The 20,268-nt window shown below is 34.9% G+C and overlaps 2 protein-coding genes across 7 annotated transcripts in view; both read right to left on the bottom strand.

The window, feature by feature from the left end:
• LOC105340715 (multidrug resistance-associated protein 1) overlaps positions 1 to 20,268 on the bottom strand; it is a 411,670-nt gene that overhangs the window by 173,907 nt on the left and 217,495 nt on the right. For all 6 annotated transcript variants that reach the window (XR_010707346.1, XM_066065106.1, XM_066065104.1 and 3 more), the window contains 2 exons: positions 5,569 to 5,706; positions 4,401 to 4,547 (listed from right to left, as the gene is read on the bottom strand). Coding sequence is in view for 5 of the 6 variants with exons in the window: in XM_066065106.1 (XP_065921178.1) it covers positions 4,401 to 4,547; positions 5,569 to 5,706 (285 nt within the window). In the remaining variant the exon portion in view is untranslated. The remainder of the gene's footprint in view (positions 1 to 4,400; positions 4,548 to 5,568; positions 5,707 to 20,268) is intronic.
• Positions 13,118 to 19,339, bottom strand: LOC105325092 (uncharacterized). The gene is made up of 2 exons (XM_066065128.1): positions 17,136 to 19,339; positions 13,118 to 14,878 (listed from the first exon to the last, which is right to left on the bottom strand). Exons 1-2 carry the CDS (start codon positions 17,692 to 17,694, stop codon positions 13,818 to 13,820), a joined length of 1,620 nt encoding a protein of 539 aa, XP_065921200.1. The 5' UTR covers positions 17,695 to 19,339; the 3' UTR covers positions 13,118 to 13,817.

Consider the following 20,268-nt stretch of genomic DNA (forward strand, 5'->3'; position numbering starts at 1 on the left):
TGAAACGATTTGCTCGCTTTGGACACGCTTTTATCCTGATCAATTCGGGTCCTCTCGGATTTTTACCCTGACTCTGTTAGTAAGAATTAATTTTAAGAAAACACGAACTAATAGAAATATTGATATTAGAAACATATATGTACATAAGTATTGAATTGATGGATAAATTTAATTTGTTACTTATATTCAAAGCAAAAAATTATTTATTCACAGAATTAGCCAAAAATACATGTATTACTTCTATAAATATATTTATTGCTCAAAAGAAATATCCATGATTCTTATCAGTGCCGTAAATAATAAAAATTTCAGAGAAAAAAGTTACTGTAACACAATATTCAATACCAAAAATAAAATCCGTATGATTACAAACTGAAATCGGTTTTTCAGTATTCGAGGGGATTTGTTTTTTCTTCGCACATTGATATTTTTATTGGTTTCAGAGAATACGATGTTAAAATACTAACTGTAAATAAACCTGTGATTTACATGATTTACATTGATAATTTGGTTTTTCAGTATTCGGCAGGATTTGTTTTTTCTTCGCACATTGATATCTTTATTGGTTTCAGAGAATACGATGTTAAAATACTAACTGTAAATAAACCTGTGATTTAAATGATTTACATTGATAATTTGGTTTTTCAGTATTCGGCGGGATTTGTTTTTTCTTCTCACATTAATATTTTTATTGGTTTCAGAGAATACGATGTAAAAATACTTACTGTAAATAAACCTGTAATTATTTACATTGATAATTTTGAAAGTTATGTAAAATATAATTAGTCACATAAGTTAGAAAAATGCTATAAAACAGCCGACTAATTCTGTTTATGTCGAATCATTCGGGTAAATAAATGTTCTGTACATAATATCACAGAGAAAAATCAATATTCGTATACATAACCAGCCCCGCATAACAGCGTACAATATATCTATCATAATCTATTTGAATTAAGTACCATGCATATAGATTCCCTTAATAATTAATTGCATGTGTACATTTTAGGAAAATTTCAGTGTGTTAATTACTTATTGTTTTCCGTTATCAGTGTTTAAATAATTAAAATAATAACTTTTAGAAATATTTTTAATCGGGATTCAAAAGAATTTACTTCCTGCATTTCATAGAAATGAACAGTATATTTTCTATGTTTACATTTAATTTTGTTCAAATTAATGTTAAATAATCTATCATTGAAATTGTGTGCATCATCAAATACTGATTCTGACTACCTTGAAGTCATTAAATTTCTATTGGCTATTGACAAAAAAAGAGACGCGTGACCATCTAATGAAAACGAATACACAGAGTTTGATTGACAGGTTCAGCCAGGTGCAGGTCTTACCCGATGTCTGAGGTTACATGTATGTGTACTGGTTGTACACAGCCGAATAGTCTCAGTAACTAGTCTTCTTTCAATATGCGTACTTTTCTTTTGTTTGTTAAAAATTAATTCAATTTTGTAAAAAGATAAGTATATTATTTCTTATAGATTTTTTTCACGAGAATATCTCAAAGGAGTTTTGCCAATCAGTTTAAAGTAATGTTTAACACGAGCGCTATTTTGAAACAATTAAATTTTCAGAGAGTTCCGAATAAAATCTGATAAACGTTTCACACGGTTCTCGCACCCTTTGCCCGAAACGATTAACATGCTTTGCCCGAAACGCTGCACGCTTTGCCCCAAACGCTAAACGGTTTACACGAAACGATTCACATGAAACGCTAAATGGTTTACACGAAACGCTAAACGGTTTACACGAAAACGTTTCTCGCACGAAAGTCGCATGCTTTTTTGGTGTAGTAGTATGTTTCAGGGTCTGTAAGATCCAAAATATTGTAATGATCTGTTAAGTGTATGCCCTTGTAGAATTGTGGATTTAGATAGGCTTCCCGATGTCAAACACATCGAACTTGTACATTAAACACACTAGAATAGAAATACCGTATTTTCCCAACGAATCGTCAATGCGGACGAATAGTCGAATTGCTCATTTTTAACCAAAATTTTAACAAAATCCTATGATACGTCGATTCAGACGATCGTTGACCTTATCACTTCAAAATGGCGTATAAAACTGCAGTAACATTATCAGTGTATGATGCCATGATGTCCCCGATATTGCTACCAATTATTATTAATGATTAACATCTAAACAATTACACTTTATACTTATGCATCATATTTTCAAATACCAGCAACATCTACAAAGTCGCTTGCATTGTAAACAATTCCCGATATTGCGTGTTATGCAAAACTAAACTTACTTTGTCAGAAATATTTTATTCTCATGTATTAAAATAACTATATACTCTGACCATCGCAAGTGTATTAGCCATTATGTAACCAGCCACCTGTTGACTCGGCGAGTGGTCAATGTTTGTTTAACAATTTCCGGTGTCAGAGGCATGCACCTGTCGTGTCAGACATCAAAGGGGTATCTCAAGTGCAGAAAGCTTAGCAATTACTATCATTTGATGAAACTTGTTTACTTTGTATCCCAGTAATGCAGTTACACGCTACTGTTTTACATAGACACTGTTGGAAATAATCGATCATTTGAACGACTTGAAAATGACGATATAAGACATACATACGTTTCCTAAAAATTTTATTTAACAATAATCAAAGAATTGTACAATAATTAATAAATGAACTATAATCACTCTTATAACGGTACTCTTTATATATACACAGGAAGTGAAATTGCCGTATAGATGATAGATCTCAGCCTTAGGGCAAGATTAGCACAACCTGTGTCAGCCTACTGTATAAACAATAGTATTGATATTTGTCGATTACATATTTCAAGATTGAAATTGACAATAAAATATTTCTTATTTATACTTTCCACTAACAACTTTTTACTAATAAAATAATAAAACTTAGAACATTCCAAGGACCTACTGCAATAATTTTTTCCATTCAAGTTTGGTTTCAATTTTACTGCGCAATGTTTTCTTCCCACTAGTGATAATGTACCATTTTGAAATAACTGTTATTATTGTGTATTCTAGTGTTAACAGATGAGTGAAAATGATACTTATCAAAGATGAAACAACGTAATTTTCAATCGCACAGCCAACTCGAGATGATAAAAACCAAGATTTTTAATACTATTTTTAACAATTTTCTGACCTCAAGCCTTAGACAAGACAATCATCACGACAAAAAGTCGGGTGCTCTGCTTCAGAGAATAAAAATAACGACTAATCAATCGTCGGAAAAATACGGAAATACCCGCTCTAAAAAAATAATTACATGTTGAATTAAAACAAGCATAATAGATAGGATTTAATGGTATAATAATTGTTTTAAGATCATGCTCTGTTCATTTATTAAATGCATTTTTCCATTTTAAAAAATTGATTGATCCACCTCTCTCTACACAAAATATGTGTCAAAATTTCCAGTATGACGTCACATCGACAAGTCCACCGCGAACAGTCAGTTATTTATATTTATCGTTGTTAGACTAATTTGACTACAAAATTGCACATATAGGTGATTTTTAATATAGTTGAATGTTTTTGTAACCATAACAATTTGAAATTACTCTATTTATTAGCATTTTTGACAACTTGTTGTTTTGTATGATGTCCTAGTTAACATTTCCCGTACTTTCTGGTCTGCGCGACCACAAAATAAACCTTCACAGTGCTGCAGACCTTCAGCTTTGACCAAGAGACATGGTTCAAGATCACTGCAAACCCTTTACTCAAAGGCACTCTGTGGGTGAAGTATGAGCCAGATTGGGCCAAGGGGAGGTAAGATATGCTCCAGACAAGAGATCTCGGATGGAAAGACAGACAGACGAACGGACTGATCACTACAGGGTGCCGCAGAGGGATCGAGCCCTAATAAATAACAGCAGATACTAGATGACAATTTGTGGCCGGTTTTTGCTTGTCATTTTCCGACTGGAAACTATGTTTTTCAAGATAAGATCATGAATATGTATAAAAGCCTTTATCAGACAATTCCTCAGTGGTTACAAAGTGTAATTCAACTGAAAGATCATCTTACAAAGTATAAGTTAGGTTTTACTTATAAAAAATATTTTTAAACTTGAAAACGATTATTGTTTGTCATTAATGAAGAGACGTTAAAGTTTGGTTGTCCTCAATTTTAAATTGCCATTTTGACCTACTTAATGCCATTTTCATGAAGGCCAGCATATTTTTTTCAGACTCATAACACTTTAACTATGATTTAAAAAACAATGCTGGACCAATAATAATTTGTTGCCATTAAAAGTCTTTTTTTACCACTTATCAGACCAGACTTTCTTTTCAATAATATATTTTGTCAAATTTGATCTGAATGTAATTTTAATTCTTATTTCCTCACTAAATGCATTAATATATCTAAAAGCAAATATTTAAATTCAAATACCTGTACAATGTTAGAAATAACTTGTGGAAGCATAGACATTGGGAACCGCAGTATATTAAATAGTGATAAGGAAACAAATGCTTTCTCTGCATCCAAAATATTTCTAGTGTTTGACAAAAGAAATACAGCAAATGTAACCAATGAAACCTACAAAACAAGCACAAAAAAACAAATTAGCAGGTAAATTGATTTATGTTACATCTATATATATATTTATAATAATGACAAATACTGTTAACTGTAAAACAGTTTTCTTGTCCTTGGTAAATATTGCTGTCAAATAATTTTCTGATTTCTGAAAAATTTAATACATTCTTTTTGGAACTAGTTCAATCAATGTTAGGTCACATGTTCTTTAGATGGAATTCATTCAATATTGCTTACCGGTATCCAGATATTTTTTGATTTTGCAGTATGTAATATTTGGAGTACAAGTTCCCTGTTGTTTCAGATATACAGGGCCGCGGGCCTGCCATGTTTATCTTTTACAATTGGGAAAAAGTATTCTATATGACTTGTGACATGACAGTTCAGCTATTTTTAGAAGTGATAACTATTTGTTGAAGTGATAACTAATTTTAATATAAAACCAAAGTTAAATTTGAGAAAATGCTAAATCTGTTCACCCATTTCATTTTTCCTATAATTGTCTTAAGTGTCTTTGTAATCATACCAACAGTTGTCAAGTTTCATAGTATGAATATGATAAGAACAACGATAGTGATGACAAGTTTTGATTGTCGCTACAGATTTAGGTTGATAAAGAATAAAAAAAATCACATTTTGATAGTTTCGGTTTCTTAATTGATTTCTTCTATAATATGAAACATGACAATATAATGAAGGTTTATTGACATCTATGATAGCTTAAATTATTGGATAACACCTTATTATATGGATAAAAGTAGAACGGTTTTGCAATGTTTCAATAATTCCTTTGGTTACCAAAAAAAGAAACTTGGGCACTTGAATCAAAATGAATATTATTTAAACACATCACACATATATATATCTGAACTAAAAAATCAAAGAATTACAGTAAAATGACGATGTTCATTTTAGGGGGCCATTTTAGGCCCATATCATATATAGTCCTTTGAGGTCAATACTCAGACTTGATTGAGGAAAGTTGGTGATGGCGGGGCCAGGTACTGTATACAGTACTTACTAAGAATGGTGCTGTTGTCCAAGTAAATGAGACAAAGGCATTTAGGAAAGCCATTGTTCTCAGTACTTTAAGTTCTTTTTTTCTAATATCCAGAATTTGTTCTTCAAATGATGGTTCCCAAGCATAAAGTTTTAGAACCTGTATATAGAAATTTCAGATACAATAATGCATAGTGAGAAAAGATAGTGAACAATATATAATCAAGGGCACCGCAAAGCAGAGCATCCCCCTGCGAAATGAAATATTGTGAGGGGTACATTTACCTGGTTGTACAATTCTTCCCATTGCTCGCGAAAAAACACCAAAAATATTTAAAACTTAAATGATATAGTTTTATTGTCTTTATTCAAGGACATACATTACACATTTTGACAATTAGTGTAAGCACATTTTTAAAACTTTTAAGTTTCATATTGAAGATGAAACCTAGCTAAGATCTAGCAGATCTGCTCTATGGGAAAATTTGAGATAACAGTTAACATGTCAAAATTTTTTAAAAAGTAACTTTTTTACAGTGCAATGATTACCATGAAATGAATTCCTGGTTAATAATGTTGACAATATTTGTCAACGTCTCTTCTGAATAATAAACATGTTCTTCTCTTAGCAATTTGGGAAATATGGCTCAGACGGCTGCTTGTTTTGATTACATTGGGATGAAATTCTGCTTGCTTCAATTTTTCACTTTGGACATCCATCTAACTCCCCATTTCTTTAAAGTGTTTGTTTCTTACCTTTATATTCCACAAAATATCAGTTGTGAAATGTTTACTTTCATAAACCAGAAATGTCTATTGTCAAGTCGTACATAAAATTTCTGTTTTAAGTGTTGTAAATTTAATAATATGTTAATAAATATTGTAACAGAATTTCTGGAAAATGAATAGAGTGTTGTATTTTAATCATGTTTATGAAGTTTAATAAACATGCATCCAAGGGTTTTCCATGAATCTTGCTAAAAAGTTTGAAATGGACACATGCGCGGATCTAGAGGGGGGGTCGGGGGGGTCCCGACCCCCCCTGGAAAATGAAAATTTATTAAATTTACATAGTAAAATTATCGCGAAAATATGCCTCGGACCCCCCCCTGGCAAACACAATTATCCTTCGGACCCCCCCTGGAAAAATTTTCTGGATCCGCGCATGGGACACATATACATACCCACACATGCACAGCAGCGATGCTAATCCCCTGCACAACAAGTTACCCGAGGGAATAATTATCATATATGTAGAATAATACAAAATATAGCATATCATTTTAAATTGCACAAAAGGTCAATGGGCCACATCACTCATTGACATCTGAACAACAGTTCTGTAATCTAGCTGTTTCTACATTTTTAAAAAAGAAGAGGCCAACAGGCCTTAGTGGTCACCAAAGCCCATACATAGACCTGTCAAGGAATCTCATATACACATTTAATAAAGCTTCATTCCAGAGTAAAAATAATCTAAAACATGTGTAACGGGATGGGAGAAATAATGACAGACCAGGATTCAAACCCAGTCCCTGAATCTCTAATCAGGTGCTCTACCAACTGAGCTATCTGACGCCGGTATTCGAACCTGTCTGACCGTCATATTCCTCCCCCCTTTAAGGGTACCTGCAGCATCTGTCAATTTTTGATAATATAGAGATTTTTGTGTAAAAACATCCTGAAAATGTTACTGCCATCGCATATGAATGATTTTTTAATCAATTAAACCAATTTGGCGCGAGATGAACTGTGCTAATTATACACAAATCAACCAGCCTAGAGTTGTGAAACCCCCTCTTTGTTCACCAGACTTGTGTACCATGTGTATACATACCTCAGATACACATGTGTCTGGAGCAGTATAGCTTCGTTAGTTTACCTGTTTACCTATGTCATTGTCTCAGATTAGTCGTGTGTGAAGGGTATTATGTAATCACAAAATGAATAATGAACATAAATCTGCCCATGCAAGCGTTTTAAGATATAGTATTTATTGGTAAAAACGAGAAGATGAGAATAGCAAATTTTAAAATCCTTTAAAAAGAAAACTGACTGTACCAAAATGATTATGGATATGAATTCTAAATCTACAATACTTAACTAAAATAACTAGATATGTCAAAACATCAGACCTATACCAATCATTTTAGCTGTAAAATCCAATTTATTTTGTATAGCTTTGTAAGAAAATTTCCCCCCTTCCGTTGAAGCCTTGTTATCGGCTAATTCTATTTTCTCTGGATTAGATTTCTCAAAGCATTTAAAAATAGCAACTTTGAAGCGGCGTAACTCCGTTACTTTTGTGTCGATTTTGATGCGGTTTTTTGCATTAAATTCTAGCAAATAAATTCTATGACATAAGTTTCATATCGGCTGGGCTGCAGGTACCCTTTCAATGATCTTCACCCTTGAAGATCACCCCAGGCTCTTCCCCTGGCGGGAGTTAACCTGTCAGTTTAAGGGGTTGGTCACAGCCCCAAATGTAAAGGGATGGGAGAAATAATGAGGAACCAGACTGGGATTCGAACTCAGGTTCCCTAAATCTCTAGTCAGGTGCTCTACCAACTAAGCTATCTGGTGCTGGTATTCGAACCGGTCTCACTGTCACAAATGATAATGACCATGAGTGACTCAGATGAACTAAAAATGTTTGCATTACTACTCTTTTTCAACTGAACATTTTGAGGAAAAGCATTCTTGTTAGAGAAAAAACAAGATATCTGTGAGCCAATGCTCACTAGTGATACCCCCGCTCTGATGTGAATATGCAAAATCAGCAAAGTCGACATTTCACAGGAAGTTGGCATCTAATAGGAACAAAAATATATCCCACTATATGGCATGCCTAAACAAATAGTAAGTTAAAATTTCAAGCATCTGCAATAAATAGTTGCTGATTAATCATTTGATAAAAATAAACAAAGTTGTCATTTAACAGGAAGTTGATGTCCAATGTAACAAAAATATATCCCACAATATCACTGTCGTGTATCCGCACCGGTAGTGACATGTTTGGATAACATGAAAATGGCGTATCCATTGCAAAAACAATGAGTGTTGTGTTCTTTTATCTATCGACAATGAGGTAAATATTAATTAAAACAATCATAACAGTCGTTCATATTTTTCTTACGGTTTTGCAATTGAAAAGAGTGAGTGTTATTTTTGTTCATCGTAAATGAAAACGACTTGTTTGTACGAATATCAATCGTTAACGTGCCATTTTAACGCTAAAACCAAGATCTATTTCGAGATAACGTAGATAATATAACACATACTAAAAATCTGAAGCAGCCAAAATTAATTTGAAGGATTACTATAACCAAATGAAATCACTTCAATATATTTTTAATACACTAATATGTATAAAAATAGCAATTACTTCATGCACCTGCTAAATAAAAAGTACGGTTTGGATTAACGAATTATTCCGGTATATTTACATTTACTTTCTTTTTCCCTATTAAATTGCATTGATTGATTGGAGTGATGTTTATGCATAACACAGAAGACCCAATCACCAAATCTGGTGCGTATGAATACATTCAGTATTTCTCAAAGAACATGACTGACTTTCCTCGCGACTTCAAACCGGATTACGACCTGATATTATACTTACGCTGATTAATATTTCATTGTTGTGAATATTTTCTAACTGTTAAATAACTTCAGTTGATTATTGTTTTAGTATACCAAAAGTAAATTCATCAGATTACAGAATGAAAAGTCAAATTGTGTTACAGTACAATGATTTAAAACGCTGTGGACTATTTTTGTCAGCATAATTCGACTGTTCCAGTGGCTCTTTCGTTAATTGCCCATTACTCGTTGAATAAGGCAGAAATTTTTAAAAATAAATATATTTGCAGAAAGGGAAAAAATGTTTAAAAACGTAAATATACGCATTGAATCATTATTTTTTGAAAGATGTGGTCTCATAACTGCAACGGTGTGTGCAAACAAATTTTCATAACGCGCTAGCGCGCATTATTCAATTTGTATGCACACCGTTGCAGTTATGAGACCACATCTTTCAAAAAATAATGATTCAATGCTTAATTGGATGCTAAAATATAAATTGTGCAAATGGTACGGTTTAAATAATTTGAAGATATAGCATTTTTTATATTTCAGACAAAAATGAAACAGTTTGCCTTTTATCGGTGTGCAACTGTGGGTCTGCTAAGTCATATTTACTCTGTTGTTAAAAATAGTTGGTCCAAAAATCCAAGTGATGACGATGACGAGACCTGAGTTTTTAACGTCGCCATTTTTTTTAATCATAATTTTCACCAGAAAATCAAAACGCTAAATATGAATCTATATATATTACTGATCAAGAAGTTTTGTTGATTTTTTCAATGAACAAACTAAAATAATAAAATTGATTACACAATATACCGGTATTTTACATTGCGCTGATTTCATTTTCAATGTATATTGCTATTCTGTTCATAATTTTGTACATGTAAAATAAAACAATGAACATGTTAGTTAAAATCCATAACCAATATTTAGTTCTTTTGTACTGCAATGACAAATAATGGAAGCTAATGCTTACGAAGAGGACATATGCACCTAAGTACAGTGCATGCGTAGAAAGTGAACTAATAACATAATTTACAACATTATAATTTAGTTTATTGAAAAGTAAAATTCTTTCTTTGGTGACTCATTTGGGAAATTAAGGTGGCGATACTGCAGAAAAATACAAAATTAGCGTTGGTATTAAACATGAAAGTATAATAATAACAAGAGGCCCATGGGCCACATCGCTCACCTGAGGAACAATAGGTATGATAAAGTCAGCTTAATGGAGTCATAATACATACAATCTGGACAATGTACAATAATACATGTAGATCCTGTATAAATAAAATCCATTTTTCCCCCTTGGAACTCGGATAGCCCTGATTGCTGCCAATACTTTCATCACCGCTCCTGCACATATATAGGGACTCAACGTTATGCAGGCAGGGACCGAACACCTACACAACTCAAGTGGTACCAACGTTAACGCAAGCAGGGATGACCGCACACTTTCGCCAACAGCTCAACCTAACGCAAGAAGGGAGTGCTGCACACTTGCGCTTGAAAGGCCAGAACACCAGCAGGGATGACCATACATTAGTGCTCCACAGCAACCACCACAAATACAAGCAGGTATGATCGCACACTTGTATTATTGCAATACAGGGCAGGAATGACCGCACACCCTGTATCGTAGGTTATAAAACACGAAGATTAGATAGAGCAGGGATGTCCACACACTCAATCTATCCATACCTGTTCAAGTTTAACCCTAAACAGTCATTCATTATAGTGCAATAGACACTGTCCCTATATATGTGCCGGCCTAAAATAATTCATAGTATCCAAAAATTGGAAATAAAAAATAAACAAACTAATCCGGCCTAACCCAAAACAACTTATGCAGAACAACTTATATGCATTGAATATTTATTATTGTATAAAAATAATCATCACAATATTTGGTTAACAGTGGATGCATTAATTAAAATAATCAAGAATCAATAAATCAAGGGCAATAACTCAATACAGTAATACAAAAAGATTCTAATGAAAAAATAGCTGCCTGCTTCAATTTTACAGTCATATCACATGTTGAGTATTGCAGTTCTCAAAAAGATACTTTACAATTGTTTATATATGGGATATTTAGCTACATCAAACTCTGAACCTTCTTGTGAGGCCGAAGAATTGTCCTGGAGCCAAAGTCTTAACAATTATAAAGAATCATCTTGCAGATTAGTTTCTGAGAAGAAGATTTTTAAAGATTCTCTATATATTCCTATGTCAAACTTTAACACACCCCCCCCCCCCAATGTGGCCTCACCCTACCCCCAGGGATCATGATTTTCACAACTTTGAATCTACACTACCTGAGGATACTTCCACACAAGTTTCAGCTTTCCTGGCTGATTAGTTTCTGAGAAGAAGATTTTTAAATATTTACTCTATATATTCCTATGTAAAACTTCGACCCCCCATTGTGCCCCACCCTACCCCCAGGGATCATGATTTTCACAACTTTGAATCTACACTGCCTGAGGATGCTTCCACAAAAGTTTCAGCTTTCCTGGCTGATTAGTTTCTGAGAAGAAGATTTTTAAAGATTTACTCTACATATTTCTATGTAAAATTTAAACACCCCCCTCCCCCAATGTGGCCTCACCCTACCCCCAGGGATCATGATTTTCACAACTTTGAATCTACACTACCTGAGGATGCTTCCACACAAGTTTCAGCTTTCCTGGCTGATTAGTTTCTGAGAAGAAGATTTTTAAAGATTTACTCTATATATTCCTATGTAAAACTTCGACACCCCCCATTGTGGCCCCACCCTACCCCCGGGGGTCATGATTTTTACAACTTTGAATCTTCACTACCTGAGGATGCTTCCACACAAGTTTCAGCTTTCCTGGCTGATTAGTTTCTGAGAAGAAGATTTTTAAAGATTTACTCTATATATTCCTATGTAAAACTTCGACCCCCCATTGTGGCCCCACCCTACCCCCGGGGGTCATGATTTTCACAACTTTGAATCTTCACTACCTGAGGATGCTTCCACACAAGTTTCAGCTTTCCTGGCTGATTAGTTTCTGAGAAGAAGATTTTTAAAGATTTACTCTATATATTCCTATGTTAAACTTCGACCCCCCATTGTGGCCCCACCCTACCCCCGGGGGTCATGAATTTCACAACTTTGAATCTACACTACCTGAGGATGCTTCCACACAAGTTTCAGCTTTCCTGGCTGTTTAGTTTCTGAGAAGAAGATTTTTAAAGATTTACTCTATATATTCCTATGTTAAACTTCGACCCCCCATTGTGGCCCCATCCTACCCCCGGGGGTCTTGAATTTCACAACTTTGAATCTACACTACCTGAGGATGCTTCCACACAAGTTTCAGCTTTCCTGGCTTTCTGGTTCTTGAGAAGAAGATTTTTGAATATTTCTCCAATTTTTTCATTAATTTCTAATTATCTCCCCTTGAAAACGGGTGTGACCCTTAATTTTCACAACTTTGAATCCCCTTTGCCTAAAGATGATTTGTGCCAAGTTTGGTTGAAATTGGCCTAGTAGTTCTTGAGAAGATGTTGAAAATGTGAAAAGTTTACGGACAGACAGACAGACAGACAGACAGACGGACGACAGACAAAATGTGATCAGAATAGCCCACTTGAGCTTTCAGCTCAGGTGAGCTAAAAATTTCATCATAAAAAATTTGCCAAAGCGCGGTTTTAAGGCTGTTGCAATCTAAAAAGTTGTTTGGAGACGTTTCAATTATTAATTTAAAAAATTAGACAAGTGTATATAAATAGTAATAAATACAGATTTTAGGCATATGTGATACAGATGACATCACACAACTCGTATCAGCCTCCGTGGCTGATACAGGTTATCAGCCCTAGGGCTCATACGGATCCGTATCTTAGCGTAACACGTGATCCAACACAGATGAAATACGATCTGCTCTACATGATTTTATATAAACAACATTTAATTACATTAAATTACATTTTATATAAAACCAACCAAAATAAAGATTTACAAATTTATTCAAATTGCCTTCTGGGCACTACTCAGCTATTAAGCAACAGAACATACAGTAATATAAAAATACACACGCAAACAAAATATTAGAAACAGAATGAGGCAATAAGGCCTGCAATATCTAGAAAAGATATGTAGTAGCCGATGGCTTGAGATGTGATGTAGAAGGCCGATGGCCTGATATGTAGTAGCCGATGGCTGATGTGGAAGGCCGATGGCCTGTGTGCGTGTGTTTGTACTAATAACAAAATGAGTGAACATTGTACAATTCTTTTGGGGTATAATAACACATGGCCAATTGACCATGTGTGAAATGCCCAAACGAAGTTATTATAAATGTTAATTGTAATAGCTGAGAGCCCCAAAAGGAATTGGGTTGATCACCACCACTCTTGATCTGATAATACACCTTCATGACTAATACACCTTCATCAACTAATATAAGAAACATTCCGACACACAAACAGTACAAATTTCGCAAAATAATTAAACATTGTATCGTGCAACAAATAAGTACGGTACATAGTAACTGCAGTTAAAGGATAACCTCTATGCAAAGTCATTATCTAAGCTACACATAACAATAACAAACATCAGTCCATTTCAACAATCGTGAGATATTGCCAATACATATGCAAAGTAAGTAATCAATTGAAAGTCCATACACTCGACTCACATAGTTCTAGAATTTAAAGACAACACATAGCTTGTTGAGCACGCGATAAAGTTTGGTCATCGGAGCGAATGTATCTGGTATAGCAATCGGAACTCCATCTTCCCAAGGTTTTGATCAGGTGATCCTCTACCTGTCCTGCGGCCGCGGATGTAGCTGCTCCAATCCTAAATGAATGTCCCTGGAATTTCTCATCATCAAAACCAAGCGATTTTAGAATCTGTTTTAGTTTTGATATGAATAAATGTCTTGATAAAGGATTTCCACTCTCATCTACGAATAATGCTGAGGACACATTACGGTTGAACCAGCTTCGTCGGAACATCAAGTACTTTTTCATACACTGCACTGGACACACGGTTTGACCGGATTGAAATAAACGGATTTGTATTCCTTTTCGAAAAGGGTCGGTTTTGGATCTTCTCAGAATGAGAGTAAAAGCTGTTTCTTCAGTATCCATAACCATGTCTTCCGTACGCAGTATATTGTCTTGTTTTGCGTTGTTTATGGTAAATTCCCCACATCGAAGATAGGCAAAGAATGCTGTGGAACAAGCCGCTTGCAACATAGTATCAAGAAATACTCCGAACATTCCTCTTCTTAATGCATTATGGATTTGAACTAACACACTATATGTTATGGGTCTTCTTTTCTCCTTTGTGCACTTTTGCTTCTGAATTCCTCTCATCACTGTTTGTAACCTCATACAAGTATCTGTTGCCGAACACAAAGGATTTGGCACTCCAGCCTTGATGTAATGGAATCTCACCGCTGCAAGATACAATTTGATAGTACTGTGACTCAAATTGAGCATATTGCAGCAGTGGGTAACGAAGTATATCAAGATCTGCTCAGAAATTTCTGGAGGATGATAATCCCTTGCTTCAATTCCAATGGACGATAGAAATTGACAAAACATAGTAAATCCAGTTCTATAGGTACTCCTGGTATTATCACTAATGGATGCCTCACATAACATCCTAGATTCTCTTTCTAATACAGGATTAACTCTTGTATGGGTGGAACTGGGGTTGGAGTTGCTGCTGCCGCCGGAGCTGCTTCGCGGAATCGTGACATCTGGAATCGAGATAAAGAGTCAGCTATAATGTTTATCTTTCCTGGAACATGGTCACATAAAATTATGAAATTGTCAATGGCTGATATCCAAGTTAGTTTTCTAAGTAATTTCATAATCATTGGTGATTTTGATCTACGTTTTTTAATGATTTGAACAGTGGCAAGATTATCACACCAGAATTTTATCCTCATCCCCGACCACTTGTGGCCCCATAATACAGCTGCAACCACGATAGGATAAAGTTCCAACAAAGCCATAGATAAGGGGTCATCTCCTAAATTTTGAATTTCTGACGGCCATTTTCCTTGAAACCATTTACCATCGTAGTAGCCTCCAAATCCCATGGTAGAAGAAGCATCTGTATATAAGCAAATATCAGAAGCGCTGGTCACATTTTCATCCAAAAAGAAAGACTTTCCATTCCATTGCTTTAAAAATGTCTCCCACATAACCAGATCATTTCTGCATTCTTTCGTTAAATTCACATGATGATGTAATTTCTTTACAGAATGTGCCAATGTTAATAAATAGGAAGTAAACGATCTTCCTGCTGGTATTATGCGTGCTGCAAAGTTGAAATGGCCTAAGATACTAAGAAGCTCTCGTTTTGTACATGAACGTTTTGACTTTAAATTCCCAATGAGGAAGAATAGGCGCTCTACTTTCTCTAAAGGTATGCGTGCTTCCATCTTAGATGAGTCCAATATTATTCCTAAGTACTCCATCTCCTCACATGGACCTTTTGTTTTCTTCTCTGATATTGGAATTCCTAATTTATTGAACACCATTGTCAGTATCGCCATGCTTCGGAATCCTTCATCGCCTGTTGGGTCAATAGTCAAGAAATCATCTAACAAATGTAATATATGCTTAATATGGTAATTATTGTTCAAAATCCAGCAAACAGCCTGAGAAAGCATGTCAAAGATTTTCGGACTACTTCTGCATCCAAAGACTAATCTTTTGTAGAAATAATATTTATCTCTCCACTTTATTCCATAGTAGGGTTCCACAGATGCCGATAAAGGCAATAATTTGAAAGCATCCACAATGTCTGTCTTGCACATAAGTGAATTATCACCTAATATCTTCAAAATATTAATAGCATCATCAATTCGAACATACTGGAGTGAGTAATCTTCCTTATCAATAAGACTGTTGATACTGACTTCAGAAATGTGTTCGTGAGGTGATGATAGATCGACTATCAATCTATATTTTTTCGAATATTTTCCTTCCACCACACCAATCGGACTTATACGATATATGTCATAGGGTGGCTTTTCAAACGGACCATCTAAGTATCCCTTGTCTAACTCATATTTGAGTAAATTGTCCACTACATCAGGATTCTTTCTAGCAGAACTTAGATTTTTGCATTCTAATGTTGTAGCTGGTAATTGGGCAATTCCTGTGTCAAATCCTCTTTTCAAACCATTGATAAAAGTATTCACAAAATCTCTATCTGGGTGGTGTTGTAATTCAAGATGTTAATTGGCGTTACACATGTATTTCTCTTCCCACAAGAATCCGTTTTTGTAGATGTATTCTCTAGTCACTGTTTCTCCATTGTATTTCCGTCTTTTTGTCTAACAGCAGTTTTGCACTGAATAGATGCATGTTTCCCTAGCTTGCAGGCTGAGCAGATATGAACTAAATTACAGGATTGTCTGTTACAGCCATTTTCTCCATTGAAATTGTTACATATCTCTTTTCCTTTGTGTGTTAATCGCGGTCTGCCTTGAACATCAAGTTGATTGGACGATCCTCTGTATTTAGAATGCACAGGGTTATTTTGGACAGGATTTAATTTAGCTTTTGGGCAAAAATGAGCTGTGTGCGTCATACTGTTGCAGCTGTCACATTTAATCACAGTTTGACCCGCGAATATGGAAGTAAACAGTTTCGTGTCTCTAACTGACCAATCGACTCTTATATTTCTTTGATGGAGCAGGGCACTTGCTCTTGCGGAAAATGCCTTGTGGTAATCGTAAAAAGCTGGCCCACGCGTCATGGATGCCATCTCTACGATGTCCCTCTCATATGCATCCAACTCTTGTCGTCTCTCAGGATAAACCTCACACATGACGTTTTTAAACTTGGAGAAGGCCAGGATAAATTCGCTTATTGATAGATTTCTCTGCAGTCTGACATCGTGATTTGGTTTGATTAATATGACTTGACCCTCGTTATCTTGGATTTTATGTTCTTCATTTTCACGGGGCAAAAGTAAAGTAGCCAAATTAACATCTTTACCTTGTATAATGTTGTTGCGCAGAGTTGTGGACACCGTCTCTATAAACGGAACAGAATCCGAAGAGACCCGTGTGTTTAGGTCGGTTGTTGTTCCGTACGTCAATGACTGGTTTCTGTTCCCGTTGTGAGCCTGAATGCTGCTGACTGCGTTCGTCAATGATACCAATGACTGTTGTATGTTTTCTACAGCGTGGGTGAGCGAGTCTACTTTCGCTTCAGTGGACATCCGCCCAGCCTCACTTTCGATAACATCAGATGAAGTTGCCGGAAGTACGGGTAAGACGTCGCCATTTTGAATCGCGTTAGAGTCAATTCCTTCCCCGCTTGGTATTGTTCTGTCACTCGATTGGTTTGAATTCAAAACATTGTCTCGATATATCTGAATCAATTGCGACTTTTTCAAAGAAGCTGGCACCAAGATACTTGCCTCTTTAAGTCTCCGAATTAACTCAGTCACCGACCAATTTTCAGGCTCATTTTCATCCCATCGTGGAATTTCACCGCGTGTACGTACATTTCTAACGGGTTGGTTTGCCTGTTTTCGCTTTCTTCCAGTCATGTCTAGTCTATTAATATCACATGTAAGAGGTTAAAAGTCAAGGGCTGAAGGCACTCAGCCGTGTCTTGTAAACACAACACACGTGGATTAACGTTAGTTACTTTCACTATATATTTAACATCTTTCACAATGTTGTTTATGTTCCGCGTTAATATCGACGATAAATCCAAATGAATTAGGGTATATTCCAAAGGAATCGGTATAAAATACTTTGAGTGTTTACTGTTCAACTGCAAGCTACAAACAGGCTGCTGCGATCATATGATTGGCTTAGCGTAACACGTGATCCAACACAGATGAAATACGATCTGCTCTACATGATTTTATATAAACAACATTTAATTACATTAAATTACATTAATAAATACAGATTTTAGGCATATGTGATACAGATGACATCACACAACTCGTATCGGCCTCCGTGGCTGATACAGGTTATCAGCCCTAGGGCTCATACGGATCCGTATCACACCCCTCGCGGAACTCCTCTGCCTTTTTTTTCGTTTCGGCATTTAAGCATGTTTACAGACGAAAAATAAAACATTTGTTACAGTCAACATTTTTAAGTGCAGTTGAAAACTTCAAATGCTAGCAAATGTTTTGGAGCAGTTAACTTTTAAAGCCTGAGGAAATTCCAGTTCAGTAGCTATATGTTTATTAAAACAATTAGATCATATATTTTTATATAATATATGTACATACTACTTTCACATGATATTTAAAATCAATTTGTTCAAGTTCATTTTAAAGAAAAAAATTATTACTAAGTATGTAATAAATATGATAATAGATACCCCTTTTCCATATCACAGCCTGCATCAGCCCTTGACCAATATCATCCCTCGGGCCTATGGCCCTCAAGCTGATATTGGAGTTGGTATAATTCTGTCTTTTGACTGATCTCTTTTGAATTTTTTTTCCAGACATCGTTTACAGCATATAAAGTTAGCCAACTTAATCAAAACTGTCGTAAACACATGTTTATATTTGTGTCGTAAAGATTTTGGTAAGGCTGAATCTTTCTAAATTAATATCGATTGAATGATTATGCAACAGACTTAACATACCGGTATCTTTAAAACACTCTGTATGCAATTTTTATAATTAAGCCAAGTTATTTTGAGCTTGCATTGTGTAAAATTGAAATTCAAATTACGGTATATAAAGTTTTGTTGACTTAAATATGCAAGTCTTTCAACGTGTATGTTTATTTCTTTAAACAATGTTAATTCAAAGGTCAAATGTCACACGACGATCTCCATAATATTTAAAGCATGCTTTGCAGTGAGGGCATGTATATCGCACAGTAGCGATGCAATATCCCCTTAGCGAAAATATAATTAAAAGAACAGTTTAAATTCTTATGTATTAACCACATCCAAACCGTATCAGATGCGCATCCAAACCGATCCTATTTGGAAAAACAAGGTCATCCAAACCTGTTCCGTTGTTCACAATTAATCGACATAAACTGCTTATTTACATAATTTTCACATAAACTTCGAAGAAATTTAAAGATTGAATATGCTTTTAAATAGATTTGACGATCTCATTAATGTAAAAGTAAACAATGTAAGCGTTAAATAACACGAAAACTTATCAAGAAACAAATGGTGCCGCCATTTTCATGTTATCCAAACATGTCACTACCGGCGCGGATACACGACAGTGAATATGGCATGCCTAAACAAATAGTGTGATAAAATTTCAAGCATCTGCGATAAATAGTTGCTGAGAAATGATCAATGGAAATTTGTTTGATAATCTAGGCTAAAAATAAGCATAGTCATCATTTAACAGGAAGTTGACATTTGATTGCAAGCACAAAAATATATCCCATATGATATGGCATGCCTAAGCAAATAGTGTGTTAAAATTTCAAGCATTTGTAATAAATAGTTGCTGAGAAATCTAAGACGAAAATTTGTTTTAGGCTAAAAATAAACAAAGTTGTCATTTAACAGGAAGTTGACTGACGTCCAAATCGTACAAAAATACCAAGATACGGCATGCCTAAACAAATAGTGTGTCAAAAGTTAAAGCATCTGCAATAAATAGTTGCTGAGAAAAATGCAACAGAAATTTTTGTTACAAATAGACAGAAGGAAAGAAGGACAGACAGACAGACAGACAGACAGACAGACACACAATGGTAAAATAGTAAACCCCCTTCTCCTTCGAAGCTGGGGTATAATAATTTTTTTACAAATTCTACAAGAGATTTTCTAAATTGAAATATGGATCTGATACTTTTAAAATAATTTGGAATTAATATCATTTTCCAATGGACCATGCCATCGACTTTGATTCTACGAGGGCACATGCCAAAGAGTGGTGTGTCATTATTTTTCTTCAATTTTTCATTAGAAGTACTGCACAAACTCTAAGAAAAGGGTTATGTATATCATTTTAAGGTTGTTTTGTGAAATAAAACAACTCTCAGAGAGTGCTAAACGGTTTTTGGAGAAATGAAATTGTGAAATGTTTGCAACTCTGATGCTGCTCACAACAACAATAACAATGAAAGAAAACAAAGCAATTTCATTCAGAAAAGCTCACTGGAGCTTTTGGCCT

Source organism: Magallana gigas, chromosome 7 (genome assembly GCF_963853765.1).
Source record: "Magallana gigas chromosome 7, xbMagGiga1.1, whole genome shotgun sequence".
Taxonomy (NCBI): domain Eukaryota; kingdom Metazoa; phylum Mollusca; class Bivalvia; order Ostreida; family Ostreidae; genus Magallana; species Magallana gigas.

What these genes read in the sequence shown, in the direction of transcription:
- LOC105325092 (XM_066065128.1), bottom strand. Translation starts at nt 17,694, where the DNA reads ATGACTGGAAGAAAGCGAAAACAGGCAAACCAACCCGTTAGAAATGTA. An exon ending in GCGCAACAACATTATACAAG is followed by an intron (nt 14,879 to 17,135) that starts GTAAAGATGTTA and finishes TCTCGATTCCAG; the next exon opens with ATGTCACGATTCCGCGAAGC.